The sequence below is a fragment of the Malaya genurostris genome, chromosome 2 (genome assembly GCF_030247185.1).
Source record: "Malaya genurostris strain Urasoe2022 chromosome 2, Malgen_1.1, whole genome shotgun sequence".
Lineage (NCBI taxonomy): Eukaryota > Metazoa > Arthropoda > Insecta > Diptera > Culicidae > Malaya > Malaya genurostris.
In genome coordinates this window covers 250,475,823-250,501,101 of record NC_080571.1, presented here as the reverse complement: position 1 = coordinate 250,501,101, position 25,279 = coordinate 250,475,823, and the positions used below count along the sequence as shown (strand labels likewise).

The 25,279-nt window shown below is 35.9% G+C and overlaps 1 protein-coding gene across 5 annotated transcripts in view; it reads right to left on the bottom strand.

Annotated features, from left to right (window-relative positions):
• The window catches only part of LOC131429417 (sodium/potassium/calcium exchanger Nckx30C), a 215,301-nt gene that overhangs the window by 170,166 nt on the left and 19,856 nt on the right, over positions 1-25,279 (bottom strand). For 3 of the 5 annotated variants that reach the window (XM_058593512.1, XM_058593513.1, XM_058593515.1), the window contains exon 2: positions 13,494-14,110. In XM_058593512.1, coding sequence (XP_058449495.1) covers positions 13,494-14,110 — 617 coding nt within the window. The remainder of the gene's footprint in view (positions 1-13,493; positions 14,111-25,279) is intronic. The other 2 variants (XM_058593514.1, XM_058593516.1) reach the window with 1 other exon arrangement.

Below are 25,279 nucleotides of genomic sequence, written 5' to 3'. Positions count from 1 at the left end.
TTATAATTTATAGAAGTTAATCGTTTGGTTCAAATAATATTTCCGAGTAGATTTCATAATTAATGACGAGTTACCTAAGATGATATTTAAGCTATAAGAGAATATGTTTTAATAAATTCAAAACGTTGTGACTATGTTAGAATTAAATTAGGATAAGAATATTATGTAAAAGTGATGCTACGGCGAAGAAAAACTTATGTAAACTGCCTTAAGAAATAAACGTATTTATGGAAAAAAAATCGACTTTAATGGAGAAATGAAATAGATATACAAATCCAAAATCGTGTAAAAAGTGTTAAAATGGCTGTAGTTGAAAAGTTTGTGCAGTCCGTATATTTGTTATTTGTGGTAATGGATTCCTATGGGATTGAATTTTCGACTTTGTTATGTATAGGTGCTACCTTGATCAAAAAGTTCCAGGATTTTTTTCAGAGAATTAAAAATACAAGATTATTTATCCAAAACGATTGTGTGGGGAGTATCATTGACTGCAACCCACTTATGCCAGCGCTTGATACAATCCTCTAAACATATTTTATATTCAGTTTTCGCTATGGCCATCAGAGCCATCTGCGATTTTTCCATAATCTCATCTCGCGTTCCACAGAGCGGAATAAGAAAAAGTCACAGGGAGCCAAATCAGGTGAATTCGGTGGTTACTGAATGGCATTCGTTTCGTTTTTAGCCAAATATTCACGGATAACGATGACATTGTGTGACGGTGAGTTATCTTGATGCAAGATCCATGAGTTGTTTGCCCACAAATCTGGTCTTTTTCGGTGAATTGCTTCATGCAAACGTCTCATAGCGCCTAAATAATACTCTTTGTTGACGGTCTGGCCTTGTGGAAGGAGTTCAATGATTTACAACATTGTTTATTCTAATTCAATGAAAACAGATATATGATTAGCTATATACATAATATATATCAATATAAATATTAAATATTAAAAGCATAGCTTTCCACAATAATGCATTTATTATTAAAAAAAAATAGAATGCAACGGAAGTCAGAACGAATATGCCCAGAAAGTGAAGAAATAGATTTTTTTATTCTATCCGCATTCCTACACTTTTAATTCCGACATATTTCCGAATCAATCGATAAGACATTGAAAAAAGACTGCTTTAAAAAAACGAGCATTTTTGATGTGGGGTCGACTTTGATCTCACGATATTGAACGAGAAACCATACTCGTATGAGTATTTCAAGAACGAGTTTGGCGTGTAGATACCACAAATTGACCTATCGTTTGGCATTCTACCGGCATTGAGTTTAAGTAGTAGTTGCCGAAAATCATAGAAATTATTTTATTTCCAAACTAGTGACTGTCGAATGACTCTGAAAATCCTTATTTATTATCTCTATATGCATAGATATTAGATATATGAAACTCGATAGCATCACAACCGTGTTAGAAGGTGTAGTGTTTCTTCTTTAGAGACGATTTCTTAGGTGTATTTTGTTTTCCCATTTGTATTAGGGGCTGTCCATAAAAGACGTCACGCCGCAAGGGGGAGGGGGGTGTTTCATAAAACGTGACCTTTTGTGACAGGGGAAAGGGGGGGAGGTTTTTGGAATGTGACGTCCAATATTTTCAATGAGCGCATTTTTGAAATACCTAATTATATTACTGCTTTGCTCTATTTCCTGAAAAAAATCTCCAAAATAAACGTTTACTTTCTATAGGAGAACGTGTATTAGTTGATGTAAAAGCCTTTTCTTGTAAATTCGGAAATGAATTATGCAGGGAATTATTTCTGTTGTGATCAGCAAAAGTGTACGGAGGAGCGAGTAAATTAGCGAAATTAATAAATTTTGCTAATATGAGTAAAAAAGAAAAAGATGCCTTCAAACGGTTTAACTTAAGTTATTCACTGACAATTTTTTCAGTAATTTAATTTTCTAGCATTGATAATAGTATATCATAAGAATTTCTCTTATCTGATTCTAATGCAGTTTTTTCAATTGTACTCCATTTGAAAAAGGGCGGGAGATGATCGCTTTCAATATCAAAGCTTATCGAATCATCCAATGATTGAACTTACATAAGTCAAGAATCATTTTAGCTCAAAATCACTATCCATTGTGTGACGGAAGATCAGTACCGATATTGATCGATGTGATTTAAAATTCACTGATCAACTGATCATGAAAAGATTCTCCGGCAGTGATCTCGTTTTGATGAGGTTTTGGTCTTTATTTTATCAGCCCTGTATGCTACACTAACGAAACATTATTCTTTACCTAAAACAATAATATATCTGTGTACACCTAGGAGGAATAAAACAGATGATTTAAATGTTTCATCAATTCCAACCAAATACTTTTGTTAATTTATATAATTGATATTATTTAAATAATTCCGATGATTTTGTAGTTTTAGGGATATTTTTTAATCTAATGACAGCATGCAATAAATCGATTTTTCCCTCATATTTGTATGGTTTGTCATACATATTGAGTATGTATTGTAATGAATTTTATTTATTTTGAATCGTGACATGTGACATAGGGGGGGGGGGGTCTTTGCTTCTGTGACAATTTGTGACAAAGGGGGGATGGGGAGTCAAAAATCGTCAAAAAAGCGTGACGTCTTTTATGGACAGCCCCTTATAGTCAGTCCAATCTACCTTTCAGTCCGATGTTTGTTTTCCGAATTTCTTAGTGACAAACGATTTTTTTGTCAAAGTATCTTGAAGTTCAAAAGTTCTTTGAAGCACTTGAACATTAAAACGCGTTTCCCTGAAACCACTCGTTCACGCGATTGTAAAAAAAAACTACTAAACTAGAAGTGTCTGAAATGCTACAAAATGTACTAAAAATTATTATATTACTTATCGAGAGAGAAATTGAGTTTAGCTGCTATTAAATAAGTAGTCATTGCAAAATTAATTACTAAACCCTTATGATTTTTAATTAAAACTTAAAAGTATTCGAATTGGCAACTGGGTATATGTTATATGTGCATAACATGAAACATTACAAGGGATAGTTTGGGTTGGGTTTATTCGAACTGTTGACGTGAAACTACACAACTGGTGTCAAAATTATTGTTAATTTCTGTTTCGAGAATTTGAGTAGTAAAGTATTTTTTTTAAAAGCTTGCTGATTTAAAATTTAAATAAAACACATGCCAAATTGTGAAAAGGTCAATTTTTTTTAATTTGTTAGATAATTTTTTGGCATTTAACATTAAAATATGATTTCGGGCATTTGGCCGCCACGACTATTTTTCACAAAGGTCATTCTGGAGGTTTGTACGAACACTTCTACGTACAAGTTCATTCGACTAGGATGAATAATTCCTCCTTCGATCAACATCATCCAACACTCGATGATTGAGGTCATTCAGCATCTCGAAAGCGAAAAATCAGCATTACTTCGACAAAAAATCATTACCTCTCAAGTAAAGTGAACGGCGCATAAAAATCTACAGAAGGTCCATTTGCTGATGAGCACATAATTCTTTTCCACGGGGTTTACGCATCGCACAGAGGGCAAGTCGGTTCAATATTAGTTTGGATTATATGAACAGGCTCAGTTTAAGTAAATCGCGTCCATGCTATGCGAAAAGCAAAATTATCTTATGTATACGAAATTGTCGTCTCTGTTAGGGGAAACTATCAGAACAGTTTGGTATGCAGGGAAAATTATACATTGTTCGTTATTGACTGTTGTTGTTCTCAAATCTTAAATGTATATCTGACCACTGTTCAAAATAAGCGATACCAGTGCAGTGAATAGTAGTACAGAAGTTTACGCTCACTCATATTTAATGAAATCTGAACCTCCCAATAGAAAATTTTCTAGAATGGCAATTCCTCTTCAGAGAGCAAATCAGTCACGGAAATTGTCCTTTTCATTTCAGATATACTTTTAAAATGCTCTTATTTTTACTTCTCGAAAAAATAAATCTTATTTTTACTTCTCGAGAGAATCGCAGGATTGCTCTCGAAAAAGGATCACAATAGACACACACGTCGGACGTGCAAAATATTCACACAAACAAAAATTGAATTTTACAGGTGTCTTAATTCCTCATACGATGTAATTCATAAGGACCTAATTTGTCAAATGACGGAAAATTTCATTTGTAATGACTTAATGTTAGACTATGTTCGTATGTGCGAGCCCCGACCTGGAGGAATTCTTAGTGTCAGTAGGATCCATAGTACTAGCTAGCCATGCAATGATTCTGTACACTAAAAATCGGCTGCGGAGTCTGTTGAAACAGGAAGGCCAAATTCCACTAAAGGAATGTAACGCCAAGACTTAATGTTAGACTAGTTTCGACTGTAACTTGCATTCTGCTAGCGGTGCGACTGAATGCATTTGAATGCACCTTTTACCAGCCAAGCAGATGTGTGCTTCTGCGGTTCAGTCGATTAACAGACGTACTTTGTGATCAAAAGATTCTCGGTTCAAGTCGCGCGTCGTGCAATTTAAGACACAATATTGAATGTTCTTTCACGCAAATTTGCGTGAACTGCGACGCTCCATTTATGTGCATCTAATAAGATGTTAAATTACAGCGTTTTTTCGAAGTGTGTTCACTTAAGTGGACATTTATTTAAAAATGTATTTTTCATGAGGAGACGTGACATTCGAATTACCTGTGTCGTATTCGTATGAAATGGCTAATGAAGTCTTTTCACCATTGTCAACCTTTTGGCAATAACTCTAGAAATGGAAGCCATGTGTTAGGGCAGGATCTAGTTTCCAACGGATTAATAATTGGATATCACACACGGCAACGAACGAATAACACCGCCAAACGGAAATGGTAATTATAAATTGAAACTCGTCACTACTGAGCACAGAATTGCTATATTTCAAAACGATCTGGTTAACTGAACGGTTCGAGCAGAAAAAAGAAGCTTTATTTCTCAGCTAAGCCTATTTAAAACCTACGTTGTGAATTTGGAAAGCTTTTCTAAACTTAATTATAGCAAGTTGGGCTGACCACACTGTCTTACAGCTAAACTTTTCATATCCATAATATTGAGAACTGTCACCATGTCATTATTGAAAATCACTTAAAGCATCAATTTTCATCGAGCATCTTGCGCAAATTAGCAACAAAATAAATTCCAAGTGATGTATATTTGTAATCTTAATAGTCTTATTCGTTAGATGAGTATTTTATTTTCGTTCTAAGAACAACTTTCGTATACTTATTCCTGAAGAAGAGTAAATCCATGTGCAACTAAATCATTTTTCCTTAGTTTGAATCAATAACTAACTACGTCGATGGTTGTTTTGAAACATAGAACAACACTTTTCCGATTGCCCTTAAAAGCCAAACCCGTTTGCTGTTGACGTGCAGGTTAACCTTCAAAACTTGTCTCCGATCGTCTAGGTGACGCTATTGTAACTGCAGTGATGATTATAAAACCATAAATAAATGGCAAATCGTTAACGACGGTGTTGTATGCACATCCTCGTTTCTGCTACACTTTTGCTCAGGATGGAATGTTAGATCGCATAACAATTCAATGGAGCGGATGTGTCGACGGACCGGAAGAGCACCCACACGGTGCTCTAGCAGTGCAAACATACGACAAGATAATGGGAGCAAATTGGAAAAACGGCCATAAATTCGTGTGTTGTGCGCGAGTGGTTGGTTTAAAAGACAACAGCTGTTTTATTTTTAAATTGCAACAAAACGAGCAGCCGGAACTCACAGCCTACAAGACTGTATAAAAGTTCGAAGGTTTACTTAAAACTCGTCCACTGCACTGTCATACTATGCTAACGTTGTACCGGTGCGCCGGATACCGTACAGTTCAACCAAAGCATAGAAAAGTGATAGAAAAATAACTGAACAATTGAGGAAATTGTACGTTATATACATATATATTGTTTGAATAGCTGCAATGTCTCCTGCATTTATGGAATATGGAAAACTACCAGGGACGCACTTGTGTAACACACTCAGGGATTGTTATCATCACCATCATAGCTCCATACACACACCGTATAACCATTGTCACTGTTCGTGTCATAATCGGAACCTTCCCGTAGTGTAACATGCCGAGATTGGAAGTTGATTCTCATTGCATGCAATTAATGAAATTATAATTTAAATTGCAGTTAAATGTATTAATACCTGCTGATTCATTCCTTACGGTATGTAATCGCTAAATGCAACTACAATTTGCGTTGACGTATTCAATTTATTGCTATGTACAGAATACATGAAAAACACTATGATAATAATGGCTTTTGATCCAATTAAATCCTTCAGATGATGAATATTGACATGTGAGAGTTAGGATGAGTAATTTGTTGGTGTAACAACTTGTTAAGCACCATGCAATCCGATTCCGGTTCATTGTTGAAAAATAATTCGAATTTAAGAATAAGTTCAGTAACTCGAAGATTTATATGGAAGATGGATAATCGAACTGATACTGAAACGAACATGTTCAAGTAAGACATTTTAGTATTATTTATTGAAACTGTTTTAAACTGGTAAACGTTACCGCTCTATTTTTCTATATTTGGAGTACGAGTAATGTACGATTCAAACGGTTCATCTCCTTCCGTCGCCGTCAACCTCCGTCACCGTCACCTTGCCTACTAGGTGGTTTAACAGTTCAACATAAACTGCTATGCACTGACGAGTCTAAGACGAAACGTGAAGAAAAGAAAAGTCCTTCGTCGTTTTATTTTATTGTGTCATACATTCAGTATGCATCAACAAAAAAAATTCGAAACTGACAATCGTGTTCCCTCGAATATAATTCAAATACATTTTAAGTTTAGTGACTGTATGTAGAATATTTCAAATGTTGTGTGCTATCGTTTTGGTATACTCTGCTCATACGGGTGACCATGTTTAGTATTCTGTTTAGCTATTATAGCTCTTAATTCAACCTCACGAATATCACATCAAGCTCTTTTGTTCGTCGAAGACAAGGGAATAATAAGGTATGCATTAACTATTTTCTTCTGATATAGCTTTCCCAAGTAACGATTTTTGTTACACTAGCTTATTTGTGACTAGTTTGCAACCAGAAATTTGAGTTATTGTTACTAATATCTAACCACTTGCGTGACACAAAAAGCGCGCTTTCTACTAGTTGCTAAGTCGGTTAGAAAAAAGTTATCGTTACGTTGTGATGCCATACTGTAATAACTTATCTTTTCATAACTTGAAAATAACTTGTTTTCAAGTAAACTAGTTGAAACTCAGTTACCATTATAAACATTGAATGAATCCAGAGAACTTTCTATCTGCAATAAAATAAGCGGTAGAGTACTTGAAATCACAAACTTGATACAAGGTAAAAATTTCACAGATTCTAAAACTGTCGAGCGGAATTCAATTTTAATTAACTGGTTTTTTATGCGCCTTCAATTAAAATCTGTTTATGAAGATATGACAAATAAACAACGAAATAACCCTTTGTTCAGAATGCTCAAAATTAATCCAAGTAAAGTGATTTCTCACTGTTTCAAATACATATATCATGGGAATTATAATATTGTCACATTCGATGTTCAATCCCTATATTATTTCCTTCGTGTTTATGATAGTGCATAGAATAAAAACGACTACTCTGCCTTCCTTTATTTTTGCCATGAAGTAATTTTGAAAAAAGTAATATCCTGTTTTTATTTATGTTTTATACAGATCTTGCTACTCCATAGTGTGATCACCATATTCAAGCCAGCAAAAGTTTTTTTAAGGTTGCATTTTCGTTTTCATTACGTTGGAAAAACCTACCGATAGCTATCTGAATCAATGCAGAAATTGTATGTTATAATTATATAATATCTAAGTTATTGCTATATCAATTCGCAGTAACGATTTACGTTCACGCTTACGTATTTATAAAGTTATCGCAACGGGAAATAAACCTTTTTTTAACTATTAGCTAAAAGCATAACTGTGATTAAAGATATGTTAGAATCAAGTAACGATAACTTACAAATGATAGTTAGTTCAATGTTTATGTTATAAAGAAACACTGTCGTCACCTTGTTTTAACCAGTATAACATAAAAAACATGTTCGTGCTATTGTTGCAACATAGTTGGGCTAAGTGGTACCAGAACTAGTTACGGGTTGCTACTATTGGAGTCCAATAAATTTATCTTCAAATAATAGCAAGGACCATAGTTCTTACTAAAGATATGCTTGGATTAGTAACGATAGCTTATAAATTATAAATAATTCAATATGACAGAAAGAGGTAGTGATTTGAAACCTAAATAACTACTTCGTAACTATTTATGTTATGAAGAAACATTGTTGTCACCTTGTTTTAACCAGTATAACATAAAAAACATATACGTGCTATTGTTGCAACATAGTTGGGCTAAGTGGTATCAGAACTAGTTACGGTTTGCTACTATTGGAGTCCAATAAACTTATTTTCAACTAGTACCTAGAATCATAGTTGTTATTAAAGATATGTTTCGATTAAGTAACGATAGCATATAAATTATAAATAATTCAATATTACAAAAAGATGTAGTGATTTGAAACCTAAATAACTATTTCGTAACTAGTTATCGTTGTTGCCAAATTGTTTTAACCAGTATAACAAAAAAACATGTTCGTGCTCTTGTTGCAACATTGCTACTTGGGTATGCAATTATGTTGTTCATTCGACGAACTAAATTCAAATTCAAACTAAAACGAAAAAGACTTCAAAGAAAGTTAGGCACACTAGAGAATGAGGTCTATTTTTTTTATTTTCGGAAAAGCAAAGTTCACACCACACTGACGATTGTTTGAAAATAGTTTCTCAACAAGATTATTTATTCAGAAAGCATCAGTGCTCCAATTTCACTACGAATTGTTTTAGGCCAAGCGTAATTAAATTAATTGAGTACATTAAATTCGAGGTACAGTCAACAGAATATGCAAAAATTCGAATCGAGCTCAGCACTAAAAATCAGGTTGAAACGAGAAAACTAGCATAACCAATTATTGATTGATTCGATCGAAAATAGAATATATTATCTGTTAGTTAAATCTTAAACCTTTTTGAGAATCAAATTGATATTGTAGATTTGTGGCTGCAAAGTTTCAATTTTCATTTTGCTTTGGAACCGACTATAAGTTACTTTTAGTCGGAAAGACAATGACAAAGAACAGCTACGTTGAATAGGATATTTTTGAAAACGGTAATACGAATTTGAGCAACTTTTATAGAAATAATACTTCTTTAAATTTTGCTAGAAGAAATAGTGTTCATTAGGGTTTATTACTAATACAAAACTGAAAGATTCACGGCTGAAAATAATAATGAGCATAGTGTCGAACATGAGATAGTTAGAATCTCTCAGAAAATTGTGTCATAGAAATGAGAGTATTCAACCCTCCTGCGAACGTTCCCAACATGTGAGATAATACATCTTGGAGAAAAGATTCTAAATTAACTTCTCCTTGCATCCGGAACGATGCATGCATATTGCGTGTGTGCTTAAGAAAATCATTTCCTTCTTTGGTGGTCTTCGATAAAAAAAAGAAAACATCCCTGTGAATCACTGGTCTCCTACCAAAATCAGTTGAAAACATGCAAGGGTGACTCGCTTAATACAAATGGTTTTGTGCCTGTTAAAATTAAAATGAAACACTTGTGCCACTGTCGCAGATATTGTGCGTCAGAGCACAACGTATTGTGCCCTAGAATGAGAACGATTGTGCTCAGTTGTGCCATTCATGAGAAATCAGTATCTGAACTGAAGTGATTGACACACTTCTCTAAGCGACAGCCCCTTGGTTACATGTCAATTCTGTTAGCTAACCTGCTCACTATGATAAGCCATTCACAGATATTGCTTAAAATTCAAATATTTTCGTAGCATTAACCAACACTTATAACTTCAGCAAATACCGACAATGAATACCGTTCGTCGGCAAATAAACCTTTTGCAATATGAAGTGGGAAAAGGAAGGCATATCTGTTTGTTAAATAAAATCAACTTCAATACCCCGATCAATAATAATAATAATAATAATAGAGACTCAAACAGGCCCACAATGACATGAGTTTTTCAGGAATTGTTTGGAAACAATTTTAGAAGATTTTTATTAAGTAATCACTCTGCTTGGTTTATTTCACTTGCCCTAAGTAAATTTTGAGAGACATTTTCAAAAGTACGAGTAAAAGAACCTGATTTGGCTTAAGCATCTTCCGGAGTTCATGAACCGAAATTGAGGCAGCCTATTTTTTAAGTAATTATCCACACTTGAAAGTTCGTGCGACGCATCCAAACGAACTTCTAAATTGCTTCTAGAATACATTGTTCAGCTTCTAGTTCATTGTTCGGTACGGAGATTGTTCTGTACACGGAAAATAAAAATTACCTATTATTTGACTACTTTTTACTTAATGTTGAGTTCTTTTGAATCTTTTCTTTTAGTCGCTCCTTCCACTGTTGTCAATATGCAAAGAGCAAAATCATCCAACAGTGAGAGTTTCGTTTAATAAAACAAAATTAGGTAAACCGTATCACCCTGAAATTGAGTCAATACGACTCAACTGTAGGGTAAATATAACTCATCTTCAAGTATTGGGTGGAATGTACTTAAAATTCGATTGTTTTGCAGTTCCGTATACTTCAAACTGTCAAAAATTACCACGTGTTTTCTTGAGCAGCGAGAAAGTTCACGCGGAACTTGTGCTGTTCTGAAAAGTTCAGCTTGTAGTACTTTTAAGCAGCGTTTTTCTTTTTAAGCAGTAGGAAAGTGAATGTTTTAGATGATTGTGAAACTTCTAGTTGCTTGGGATTGCCCATTGTTGTTTCCGAAGTACTGGAATTGTGTGATCGGTTGATAAAATCTCTCAAGTTTGCAAATAGTGATAGTTGATGACCAAATGAGTTCATTTCAGTTACATCGGTACCCGGTTTTCGGTTACGGAAACTAGTTATCAAAAATCCTAAAATGGAACGCATATTGATTTTCCAAAAATGTCAACCGTTTCCCATAAACTTAGATTCAAATGAAAATTCCGGAATTAAAGACTGTCCCACTTCGGGCACTTCGAAGTCAAATGTTCTTCGTGCTAAAGAACGTTTGAATCTTCGAACCTATAAGAAGCAGAAACAACCAAAACGTAGTCCGAAACAAGAAGCATCGATCAGACCGAGGGTTCGAAAGCTGTACAATACGATTATTGCTGGAAATTTGAACTGCATAATCATGGACGACGAAACCTACGTGAAACTCGATTACAAATCCTTGGACCACAATATTATACGGTGCGAGAAGGGTAAGTGTTAAACCAGTCCGAGACATCGATTGAAGTCGAAAAATTTGGTTAGAAAGCTACGGTCTGGCAAGCAATTTGTAGCTGCGGTATGATTTCAAAACCCTTCATCACCACTGCTACAATTAACAGCGAAATTTACATCAAGGAATGTTTACAAAAACGACTTCTATCCATGATTCGAAGCCACAAGGATCCTATTGTCTTCTGGCAAGATCTTGCTTCTTGCCACTACTCGAAATCAACGGTAGAAAAGTATATTACCAAAAATGCCACTTTCGTCCCAAAAGACATGAATCCACCAAATTGCCCACAACTTCGACCAATTGAGGAATTTTGGGCATTAACGAATACATATCTAAGGAAACATGTCTCGGAAGCCGAAACCATTCACCAGTTCGAAAAAGATTGGAAAAAAGTGTCAAAACTTGTCGCCAAGGAGTCTGTACGGAATTTAATGAGGAACGTTCGCAAGAAGGTGCGTCAGCTAGTCTACAATGGCTAAGTAGCAAATGTTGAGAATAATATTCTGTTGTTGTAGTCTAATATTATCAGTATATCGAATAAAGTTTGAATATCTAACACTTGTGAATTATTTACAGCGAAATCAAAGTGCGTCCATTCTTTCTGGGGCAGTCTTTACAGGGTGATGAGTGTATGAAATTTGTTTTTATCCGGCTTCCGGAACTACAAGGTAATTTACAATCGTCATTTAGAGCGACGATGCCAGAAATGTAACCATTCTTCTAAATTTGGTTCAAAATCGTTCCAATACAATTTAATCGCTAAACGAACCGAATTCCGAAAGTACCGAAGATAGTGGTCAAAGTTAATACAATGGAGCTCAGTTCATTGTCTCGTACATGACTGAATTGATTTTCACAAACTTAAATTCAAATGAAAGGTCCTATAGCATAATGCCAAACACGTAAAAATAATCTTCAAAACTGTTTTCTAACAAATGTTTAATATATAGGTATAACGGAACTCTTTTGTTTCTATTTAAGAATCGAAGAAAAGTGTTTTGATGAATCCTACTGTAATATATATTAGAATACACTTAATATGGGAAAAGCATCATAACACCACAGTTTTTATTTCAAGTTTCGTCTGGCTCCGAATCCATAGGGTTATTGTACCAAAAATCATCTCATTAGTAGAGTTACCACGATATTTAGCAGATTATTGGAGTTCAAATTGCATTATTATAGAATCGGATACGATTTTTCCGCTTCGGGATCAAGAATCAAGTTCAACTAAAATATTGTTTTTTTTTAGCGGCACAAAAATGAATGCACCAATGAATCCAATGCACCGAACAGAGATAACCAATGTCACTCGCAATGGTTTTAGCATACGAAATGAATAGTAGAATTGAGATGAATGGAAGTTAATTATAGATAAGATTCCTTTCATTTCGAATTTACACAAATCCCGAAACTTCAGCAAATTAATTTACGAAATCTTATTCTATTGTATTTATTCCTTCAGGAATACAACCTCGCTAGGGTTTACATATCGGATATCATCAAATACCTGCATTTAAATCGATCTCGTCAATGTCACAACAGTTTAAACGTAGTATGCATTCACAGGTCAAAATAGCATACATTTTCATTAGACCTTTTGAACCCTATCTACGATATAACATAGCTATACAATTAGATCTCTCGAGGATTTAAAACCATACTCGGACAAAGGCCACAACTGAAACTGTTTTAATGGATTATTTCCTACATTGAAGCCGTTCCATCTTTATTCGAGGATTACTCATCAGCATATCAACGTTCTATCCCGCGGAACTCATAGTATTCTGCTGTTTTAATCACGAAAATTAAATTTATGCTTGGATAGCAACTGTTTCATAACGTATTGTTCCTTAACAGGGGTGAAGACTAAAACTAAATTGTATTGCCACTGTAACGGTTTATATCACGTTAATAATCTACAGAGAAAGATAATGTTCTGCCAATCGATAATACTAAGCTTATAGATTCATAAGCTCATAGATTCTAATAAGGATACAATCATTCGACTGTAGGTTCGGCAGTCAGTACCTAGTCACGTTTCGAGAATTGTGTTAGTAAAATGAAAACGATTTATAACATTTAATTAAGTTTGCAAAGTAATAGGAGGTAATGAAATGAGATGACTGTACTGAAGAACGGGATAATGACGGTCATAAAAACTGAAAGAGCTAATTCAACGGAAGGAAACGAAAAAAGTGTCCTCTAATTACATGCATCCTCAACTACTTACTGCAGGCATAAGTTGATCAGTGCTTCGAACTCTGGTCACCTTATTTTTATAGATAATCTTCTTCACACATCTCTCCACTTGCTGATTAAACTTCATAAACACAGCGTACGCGATATAGATTATGAACAGCACTAGCGCCTCCCACCAGTAGATTTCGTTATCACGAAAAAAATAGATCAACGTAAGTAAACTGACACTGTAGAACGTGCAATCTCGAAACAACGGCCACCAGGTCAGTGTTAGAATGGTTTTGGAGAACAACGCACACATACCGATCACGAACAGGATATTGAATACGGCCGAACCGACAATTGTACCGATACCGACATCGTCAAACGAAACGAACACACCGATCACGCTAGTGAATAGCTCCGGAGCACTGCCGCCTGCCGCCATGAAGGTCGCTCCGGCAACGTCATCCGTGATGCCCAGTTTCTCAATGATTACGTCCAAAGAAGGCACAAAGAACTCGTCGCAAACAATTGCAAGTGCGACAAACATGTATATTACGCCCAGTATGTGTAATACAACAGCACCATTGCGACGTTGTTCAAGCGTGAATAAATCCGTGGGAAACAGGGGATCCTTGTGCGGTGGTAAGACTGTAGAGTTAGTGCCTAGAAAGGATAAAGAAGAAATATCATTAGAATCGGTTAGTTGACATTACCAAACAAAATTGTTCAAATGAAAGATGGTTCTAGCACAGCGAGGCGGTGCTCTAGATAACAAATATTTATCTTTTTTTGCGTGAAATATACATTCAGTCACCAAAACAATAAAAATACTAAAGACTCTTGTGACCTTCATAATTGGTACAACGGAGACGCACGGTGCTTTATCCTAAAAGCTTTGTTTGTAACGTTGTGTTTCTTGGGATCCAGTTGATTCAACGATTCAAAGTGTAAGACACTTGTTTCGTAAGCTAAATCCGACCTGGAAGGATCGTAGTATACAATTGTCCTGTACGTCCATGAATCGGCGAAGGAAACTAAACGAAATACGAAGAGTTTAGTCATCCAAATGGAATTATCACTACAAAGCACTTCGGATCTTCATCTCACGCTGATGATCTTATGAGAACGTCGTTTGAATTTTTACGACTTCCAGCACCAGCCGATATTGAAAGTAAGTAGCGATAGCGTAGTGATCAGTTTCTATAGCAAATCGCGAAGCACTAGGAACTTCGATAGGTAAGAAGAAGCTACGTTGGCTTAAGGAGCAAGACTCTGCAAACCTATGAATAATGTCAACAATGTGTGCGTAAAAACAAATTCCGGCGCTTCTTTTCCTGATTTTAATAAAAAAAAATCTTCCATATGGTTGTAAAATAAACCAATCAGTTCATTCTGCTTAAAATTGCAATTCAAGAAAAGCGAAAATCTTAGTCTAAAACTCTTCCGCTATCCTTTTAACTGCTCGAGAAAATTTACTTCAGTTTTAGCTTACTTCAACTAACACATTTGATTAGCAATAAACTCGTTCCTATATGGATTTCCTCTTGCAGAAATTATTGCGATATAAAGATTTACGTACCTTCTATTGGTAAACTCGCAAAATAGGAACCTTTAATTGAACACGCGAAAGGCAACGGATATGAAATGTTGTCGTAAAACTATTTATTTTTTCGGAAAACTGCTCTTGTAACAGAAAATATTTAGTTTTGTTTATTTTGTGTAGCGCAATCCAATACAAATGCATTGAAGCAGTGTTGCTAACTTTTTTATTAGGGAATTAAAATCTACATTCATAAAATTAATCAATTTTCCATCGAACGTTGGTGAAAAATTGATCAAAACTGATATTTCATGCAAAAAGTCAGGCTTAACATTCATTTGAGAATAAATTATTGCTGAAAAATATTGTTTGAAACTCAATCGCACAAGCCACTTTGATAAACTGGTTTCACTGCATATATGTAAACATAGATCTATGACATACGTAACAAATAAAATGTACGTAATATACAAATTACCAACACAAGTTAACTTGGTTTACTCTTGATCGCTAAGCAATACGGTCTGTGTCTAAAGGAAGAGTATGTGATTTTTGACGCGACTATGTCTTTCCATGCTATCGGGAATATGATCAACAATTTATGATCATTTTCAGCAGTATAAATAACTCAAAATTAGAATTTACTCAAACTTTTGGAATCAACGACCATAAAAGCGGAAAACTCATCACGCGTGTTTGCCTTTCGCACACTGGGACGACGGTTTCGTTGTAGCAGATCCTGTCAGCTTAGAGCGAAATCAATCTTCAGTTCAGCAACGCCATCGCACGGCATCATATTCAACATATCTTGTATATTGTATGAGTGTGCAGTGCTGCTACTCTGGCGCTCACGAATTTGACATTTCTCTCCCCTACGAGATTCGATGCGGACTCGCCTGAGGGCGCCATGTTTGCAAAAAAGGATGTAATTTGTTCGTGAAATGTGTGAGCTGGATATCTTGTTAATATGACGTCTTTGGTGGTAGGCATATACAGGGTTATGCAAAGGAACCTGACATATTTTGTTCTCCGAGTACACTGGAACCAAACATCGGAGGGAGCAATTGAACACGGCATCGGAAAGAAGAAGCATAAAGGTTTATTTCGGTCTTGTAGTTTTCCATCATGGACGTTGGAGTGTCGCTCACCGCGGTTTTATTTATAACTCCTTTTTGATAAAGTAACGGGTGGCAACTAAAATTTTGGAATTTCTTTCTCAAGCTGTCAAAAAAAGACAAACATACTTGGAGAAGATCTGATTTATTGAAATTAAAGATACATTGTTCATTGTTGAAAAAAAAATTAGTGAACATTTGAAAACGGTCCGTAATCGGATGTTCGGCGCAACTTCCTTTTGATGTCGGAACAGGAGCGTTGTACGGCCTTCACGTCAACTTTGCGAATGCATCTCTTGATTTTACCAATCAATTGTTAGCAATTCGTGGCTCTCCAGTTATTTTTGTACAACAAGGAGGGGTACAAATGGGATCGAATGGGTATTCAGGAACGATTGTGTTCTTTTGCGCAATGCGATGACGCTTTATCCGGCCAAAACACGTATTGTCCATCAGCATGATGTTTTTGAAAAAACGGGATCAAAACTTTCTACAAACATTCGTTCTGGTACACATCTTGATTGATTGCCAACCCAGATGGCTTGAACCATGGCTTAGAAATGCCTTTCTCGGGAATGACAATGTACAGCTTCACTTTCTGTTCAAACTTATGTTTAAACTAATATTTTATGTTCGGATGTACAGTAGAACTATCCTTTAATAGTATCGATGGTTTGCGGGAAACTGCGTCTTCGAAAGAGGGAAGTAACTTTCGTCGTCCAAAACAAAACTTTTTCCGGAAATTTTTTTAATCAAACAAGGGGCATTGGGAATTCAGCGTTGAAATCTGTGCGTCAGTATATCCCGGGGCTCGTGTCTTCTTTCGGTACTTTATTTCGAGTCTTTTCAATGTTTTGCAGATGTACTGGTGAGAACAGTTGAACTTTTTTGCGGCATCCCTTTGACTCAGTGAATGAAGGCACGAGAAAGAGAACGAAGTCCTTTTGCTTCCATAATTTTGGCTGGTCTTCCACTACCTTCCTTACGAGCAGTTATTGGGCATCTTAGGATATTGTAAACTGTCGAAGCCGCAACATTTTTGCTTTCAAAATGTTGTGCCTTATACTATTTACCGAGATTTCTGTGCAGTTCGTAGAACTGTACAATGCGCTCGTGAAATACTTCTTGTTTCGACGGCATTTTGAGCAAAACTGAGCAAGCATGAACAAAACAGAAAATACTAGCAGAAAGAGGAGAACGAGAGCTAACACATACACACTCTTAGTTCTTTATGAGCTCGTTTGTTGTTGAGCATACAGGCCTCGAAAAAATTCCAAAATTTTAGTTGCCACCCGTTAGTCGTACATTACAATTCGTGAATTTAAAAATATTTTAAATTTAAGCCGAAAATGCCAATGCCTTTGCGTAATACTGTGAAGCTGTGGGTGAAAATTTTTGTAAAAACAGGTTCTGTGACCTAAATAAAACCTTCGAACACCGTCCGGACTGTCCGGTCATCAGAGAATGTTAAGCGAGTTTGATCCGCTGTTATGAAAAGTCACGCGCGTCCGGGTAAGAAACATGCGGCTGCATTTTAAATTTCTCGTTGTTCTTTCCATCGAATGGTCAAGGAAGATTTGTCGTTTCATCCATATAAGATCGTCTTCACCCAGCAGTTGAAACCAACGAATTATGAAGCTTGTTTATCGTTCACGAACAAGATGCTAGACAGTGATGAGATATCTCTAAGCGACATAATAATGAGCGACGATATCCACTTCCACTTGGACGGCGCTGTAAACAAGCAAAATTGTCGTTCTTATGCCAAGACGAATCCGTTACAGGTTGCCCCTCCATTCATTGCGAGGGACGATTTGTTGTGCAGTGGAGAATTATCGTTGAAAAAAGTGACCAATAATTTCTTAAAACGGCTCGAAAATTGCATAAACTTTCCTATGTCCAGTTAGAATCCGGAAGAATGAAATCATCTGTATCTCGATAACGAATTGACGTACAAATAAGGATAATACATCAAAACAAAAGTAAATCACTGTACTTTAAAGAAAAAAATATCAATACAAATTATTTATCTTCGTTTATAATGAGAAATGCGGACTTTTTTCTTGATTCCTCCCATCAAACGTCATCTGAGTCGCGTTCCGAGCCGAATCCATCGTCTTATTCGTCACGAATACTTTGGTCTTTGTTCCGCAGCTGCACATCCCTTGTCAAATCCTAAGTGTTTGGAAAATTTGTTCATAAAAGAAAACTTTAACTTCACAGCAACATCTCCTCGTACCGTCGCCATATAAATTTTTTGTCCAGGAAGCTGTTCGAAGTAGGTTTTATCGAAAGAAAAGATTTGACGTAGGCTTTATCGTCGATGAACAGACATCCTTAGTACTTTGTCAAAACCCGTTTGTACAATTTCCAGTTCGAGTTTTGGCGACGAAACTTTGCTTAAACGTTCTGTTCAGTTGTTTGCTGGCTCGATAAGAATGAAATCCTACTCACAAATGAAGTTTTCGAATGGCACTTCGAGCAGCAGCGTTTTTTTGAGCGATTTCATTATCTGGTAGTCCAGAGTTTGCTCTGACGGTTCTCAACACCTTCTGGTTTAACTTTCGGTCATATTTCCTAATACGACGCTCACCATGAGGCACTCGATCCACGCTCTTTCGTTCCCTGAAACGCTTGAGCATATCATACACGGTTGATTTGGGGATTTTTATTGTGGACCACGTTGGATTATCAAAGATTTTTTTCTCTCTTCTCGACTTCCATCTGGAATAACTCTTGACTCACTGCACGAAACACCGTGAAATTTATACCACAGAGAGTGGGTGCCTACACTCCAAAAAAGTTTGAATTTTACAGGTGACTTTATCCTTCATACGATGTAATTCATAAAGACCTAATTTGTCAAATGACGGAAGATTTTATTTTTAATGACTTAATGTTAGATGAGCTTGAATTATTTTACTGGTTTCGACTGTAACTTGCGTTCTGCTAGCAGGTGCGACTGTATGAAGTTAAATGCACCTTTTACCAGCCAAGCAGATGCATGCTTCTGTGGCTCAGTCGATTAACAGACGTACTTGAGATACAATGATTCTCGGTTCAAGTCGCGGCGGTTGCTATTAGTAATTTTTTTTTATTTCAATGAATTTCATGTCATGGATTCTTAAACACAATATTAAATGTTCTTCGACGTAAATTTGCGTGAACTGCGACGCTCCATTTATGTGCATCTAATAAGATGTAAAATCATAGGGTTTTTTTTAAGTGTGTAGGTAAACAAACCGCTGTAAAAGAATTCTTGCAACGGTCACTTTCCGTGCCGCTGCAACACGATAAGTGATTCCGGATTCTAACTGGACAGAAATATACCAAGTAATGCGCATCATTTGACAAATATTGTTTTAAAAAAATAAACGGTTGTGAACGTTCATTCTTCTACTTTTTATTGTGGTTTAGTTTTTTCGTCTAGCACCTCAGAGCTTTCGTCAATTTACATAATAAATGTGTCTGGTTCCTTTGCACAACCCTATACATTTAAACTGTTTAAATAAAAATGAATAATAATTGATAGACAGCAAATCAACCCATATTATTTAGGTTTGGATTTTCGTGGAAATGGCGCCAAACCGAAAAACAAACAAAAAATTGATGCACAAGAATTTGATCATTTGCTTCTAGACTTTAAAAAATATTTAATAAACACTCGTGTTGAAAATGCTTCGAAAATATAAATTCAATCTAATATCTGCACGCACAAATGTCATTGAACTATATTTACTGCAATAACAAATTTGAAAGCTATGGATATTTGAAATACTGAACGAGTTAAGTTACATAAACTGTATTGGCAAGTGGAGTACTTATTGCAATTGTCGTCCGATAAAATAGAAAATTTTGGGTATAAGGAATCATTTCCAGTTAAAAATAGTCCTTAACCGAACAAAGCACCTTTTAACTCAGAACTGCCAAATCTTTTAGGAAAACTAAAATCTCCGTAGCTCGACCCAACCAAAATGTACAATTCAAATTATGTAACCTTGCATGCCCAAAAAATTATCCTAATTGGGTACCCGATATGGTGCAGTTTGTTCTTTCCTCAGAAGACAAATAAAAAACCATTCTTCCGGAAAAAACTTTCTTTTTCCAGCGCCCTTTACCAAATTGTAAAGCAAAACTTCTCGCTTGCTCGGCATTCGCATGCAGGCTACAATTATTTCGTTTTTTTTCTTTTTTTGCTGTGCAATCCCTCCCCGAGTAAGGGAAAACTTTGTCTGCGCATTCTGGTGATTGTTGGCCTGGAAAAGGAAAAATGAACGAAACAAAATGAATTGGATGTGAGGGCGTATTCGCCTTCTCCGGGCTGCCCTACTTAAAATTTACTGCAGCTGTGCTATTCTTCGGTATAATCGCTAATAACATTGTCCCTTCCAGTAGAGTATCAGATATGAAATTATTCGCTCTCTGGTTTAACTGTTCTATTCAATGATTTCTCTAAAGTGACAAATACAGGAATTTCGTGTATTTGATCATTTTTTCCAATTTCATTACATTACACTCTAGATCGTTACTCTAAACACAAAATATCGCCCACAGCATATTGTAAAAACATTTCCTTCATAGGCATCTTCAGATATGTTTTTAGCTTACTCGACACAGTTTTAAATGATTTTGAATGCATATTTGAGTAATTTGATGTGTCTTTTTTTAACAAAACCCTTTTTTAATTCACCTAGTTGTGTAATGATGCCTTCTCATATTGCTTATACAGGGTGATTTTTTAAGAGCTTGAGAACTTTTTTAAACAATAAAACGCATAAAATTTGCAAAATCTCATCGGTTCTTTATTTTAAACGTTAGATTGGTACATGACATTTACTTTTTGAAGATAATTTCATTTAAATGTTGACCGCGGCTGCGTCTTAGGTGGTCCATTCGGAAAGTCCAATTTTGGGCAACTTTTTCGAGCATTTCGGCCGGAATAGCCCGAATTTCTTCGGAAATGTTGTCTTCCAAAGCTGGAATAGTTACTGGCTTATTTGTGTAGACTTTAGACTTGACGTAGCCCCACAAAAAATAGTCTAAAGGCGTCAAATCGCATGATCTTGGTGGCCAACTTACCGGTCCATTTCTTGAGATGAATTGTTCTCCGAAGTTTTCCCTCAAAATGGCCATAGAATCGCGAGCTGTGTGGCATGTAGCGCCATCTTGTTGAAACCACATGTCAACCAAGTTCAGTTCTTCCATTTTTGGCAACAAAAAGTTTGTTAGCATCGAACGGTAGCGATCGCCATTCACTGTAACGTTGCGTCCAACAGCATCTTTGAAAAAATACGGTCCAATGATTCCACCAGCGTACAAACCACACCAAACAGTGCATTTTTCGGGATGCATGGGCAGTTCTTGAACGGCTTCTGGTTGCTCTTCACTCCAAATGCGGCAATTTTGCTTATTTACGTAGCCATTCAAGTTAGTAAGTTTATTTGAGTATAAACTAACAAAAATTTTCGAAATCGTAAACAATTATGTCAAGTTAAGGACAATTTTGCCGCTTTATACTGCTTCGCTCTTAGTGATGGTTTGGAATTATAAAAACACTTCACTCTCTAGCTCCGGAATGGAAAGTCGAGTTATCATTTCAAGTATCATTCTATTGTATCATAAGAGCTTTCATTTGAATTTACTTTTTGTGGTATAGCATCTTATAGCTAAAGCTGGAACAATAACCCTATTTATAATAATAGCGAAAACGTCATTATGATGAATTTGATTTACAGAAGTAACAGGAGCGCACGATGTATGTATGTCTCGAACACACAACAGTCGCAGCCTTGTTGCTGTCATCAGATTTGTAATATTGTCATTATTATCATAATAATTATTATTAATCACATCATGCAGCATATTACTTGCTGTTTTCATTATAGACTACCGACTTAGTAAATTTTATGTACTTTGAGAAGCATGAAATTCCGATGTATATCTTTTGGAATAAACTTCAAACGATAGAAATTTTATTATTCTATAGCCCACACTTCCTATAAAGTGGCTATGCTTTTTTCAACCACAGCACCGTGTTCAACCATAATCTAGCACCGGCAACAGACGTTCGTACCACCATGGTGGTTCTAATTTCTTCAACACGGTTGAAAACTCATGCATCGTTCGTGTACGGCGTTGTGTTTTCTTCTTCCGTACCAGCAGGTACCGGTGCATACCGGTTTTGCATCGTCACTTTATATGACAATTTGAATGTTCTGACGCTCATTGCATTGCTCTTTAATTACGGAACCAAAAGTCGGATTCGGATAAAATTTAACAGAATCTTTTGCTGAGAAATCGAATTGAATTCCTTTTTGAAGTTTTTCTTCACTACTTTTAGTGCATCTGGAACAGGAAACGGGAAACCAGTAGTGCCGAATTAAGTTTATACATCTACCAACAAAAAAGTTCTGAAAACTGGAAGCATTTATCAATCAGTTTAGTGTAATTTAAACCTGTTTTGCCATCGCTTGTGAAAAAAAATCATGGAGTTGAAAATGTTCCACTTATCGCGCTGTAGTTCCAGAACAAGAAATCGGGTATGGATCAAATGTTCTAGAAATTTTTAAAGAACTTCAAAACCTTTCAGTTGAATCTCAGTTTTTGAAAATCGGCTAAACCATCTCCGAGAAAACTGAGTGCATATTTTTTCATGATTTTACACATATTACCCTATAGCTTCGGAACCGGAAATCGGATCGGGATAATAATCAAAGCAGGCCGTGGGACTATAAGACCTTTCATTTGAAAATCGGTTCAGCCATCTCCGAGGAAAGTGCGTGCATAATTTTGTGACATACACAGGCATTTGCTCAGTTCGTCCATCTGAGTCGGATGGTATATGACAGTTGAAAAGTCGGTTTTCACAGTGGTTGCAAAACATTTCTATATGAGAAAAGCAAAAATCAAGTGAGCTCTGCTTCAAAAATAATTAACATTATTTTCGATACTTTCAGAAACTGGGGATCGCTGTAAAGGAAATGAGTTCGTTCAACCATCAACCAGTAAGAACCACAATTTTGTATCAGTTTTGAGCACAATTTAGAAGAAGTCCGAGACGTCAGTTTAAACATTACACTCCAGTGTAATAGTAAAGTGTTTTGAAGTGGCATTAACTTTAAGTCTGCCTAGCGGTTTATGTTGAGTCGTCAGGTCGCGCTAGCAGTTGACAATAACTGCTACGCACTGATGAGTCAAAGACAAAACGTAAAATCTGATCAAAATAGATATGTGCAGCTAGCATAAATTTTATTTTGGGGCAAAATGTTTTTCCACTTCAAATTACCAGAATATTTTTGTTTTGTTCACCGTCGTTTCAAATGGTGGTTTGGAATTTTATTCACTCATCACCCTGCAATACAGGAACTGGAAATTGGATAAAAAAATAGGATATTTTATGTAAGACCAATGCAGTAAAACTTCATTCAATTAAATTGAAACCGAATGTGAAACACACTGACGATCTCTCTACTGCAGTAAGCTTCACACTCTTACACACACAACGTTCGCTGACGTATCGAACCGGCAGCATTCAGTACTTCAATCGATTCTCTTCAAATCAAAGCTCAGTTGAACAAGCGTGAGTTGATCTCTTGAAGTAACAAAATATCTCTTTCAATAGTGTGAGAGCGGCCTTCAAATGAGGTTTATGTAAATATTCGAATTGGTTCAGATTTTGGTTTAGATTGAAAGACATTCACTATCTTCACGTTTCGTCTTAGACTCGTCAGTGCAGAGCAGTTCAAATTGAACTGCTTACTGCAAACTTAAACAGTTCAATTTGAACCGCTAAGCAAACGTGAAATTATTGCTATTTGCAACACACTTTTAATAAGCACTGAAGTGCTAAGTCATTCCTGACGTGCCTAACGAAAACAGGTTTCGGATAATACTGGTTATGTGCCCTAGCACAAAATAAGGTTAACCCCTAAATTGAAAGACATTGGTTTGGATGAAAGACAAACCAGGTAGTTGAGATATCAATCACAGAATACACATAAACAAATAGTTTCCTCCTTCAGTTTTCATTTTTAATACTTTACTTAACTTTACTACCAACAGCGAAGATAATGAAGCAGCTAGACTTTTTGGTACTTGAAACTGAGCAAGCAAAACTTCAAATGACTAGGTACAATTATTCAACCGACGATGAAGCTTCACTTGAAAATGGCGGCAAAAGTCATACGAATTTGTATCGATATGCTGACGGTCAGTGCCAATAAAATTCATGTTCATCTGACATCATTCGATTGAAAATGAAATTTTACATTGTTCGATTACTTTTTTCGGAGCTTCCGAAACCGGTATCCAAGAAACAGTATTGCCCAAAACGGTTCATATGGTCATCAACTACCATTACCTACATGTTGGAATAGTTTTGATCCTAATTGAGAAGATTTTGATTGGCTTCTGCTGCTGTCATTTTAAACCGGAAGCCAACTCCGATAGAATTCAAAAAAAATTTATGGGACTATAAGTCCTTTTATTCAAATTTAAATAAATCGGTTTCATCATCTCTGAGAAATCAACGTAAGATACTATTTAGGGTACATCCGAAGTACAGCCAATATCAGTCAAAATTTTACAGTCACCTACACTGCCGTTCTACTCATAATTGGACAATATAAATAAATAAATAAATAAATATATTGTAGCAATCACGTGGTTTCAATTAAAAAGTTTGCTTCCGTCACTTCGATATGGTTGCCTAGCTTATCGATTAAGCTTTCTTTCCCTACCTAAAGTTGGAAGAATGAACATCGGGCGGCAATTTAGAATGCGCCGCTTGCGTAGATGCCGATTGCCTACCCTCTCAGCAGGCCGTTCAATTTTGTTGATTTTTTAGCGCTTGTTGAACGACATATTGCACGAAATATTCGTTCAATTTGCTGGAACGGTTTGTTGTTTTTTCTCTTGCAAAAATAGTGTGAAAATTAAGTGTTACCTTTACATAGAAAGATAATTTGTTGTTATTCTACGTGAAGTAGAAGTATTGTGCAGGTATGTATTGTTAGTTTAAACAAATAAGAGGAGAAAACTTCAGAAACTCTGCAGTAAAACTAGTCCAACGTGGTTCCAACTCCTCATGTAAAAATGGCTCAACAATGGACCTCTGTCTGCCGGGTTTGTTGAACGAAAAAAATGGCATTCGGTTCAACGGTCTGTTTCAAAATCGGC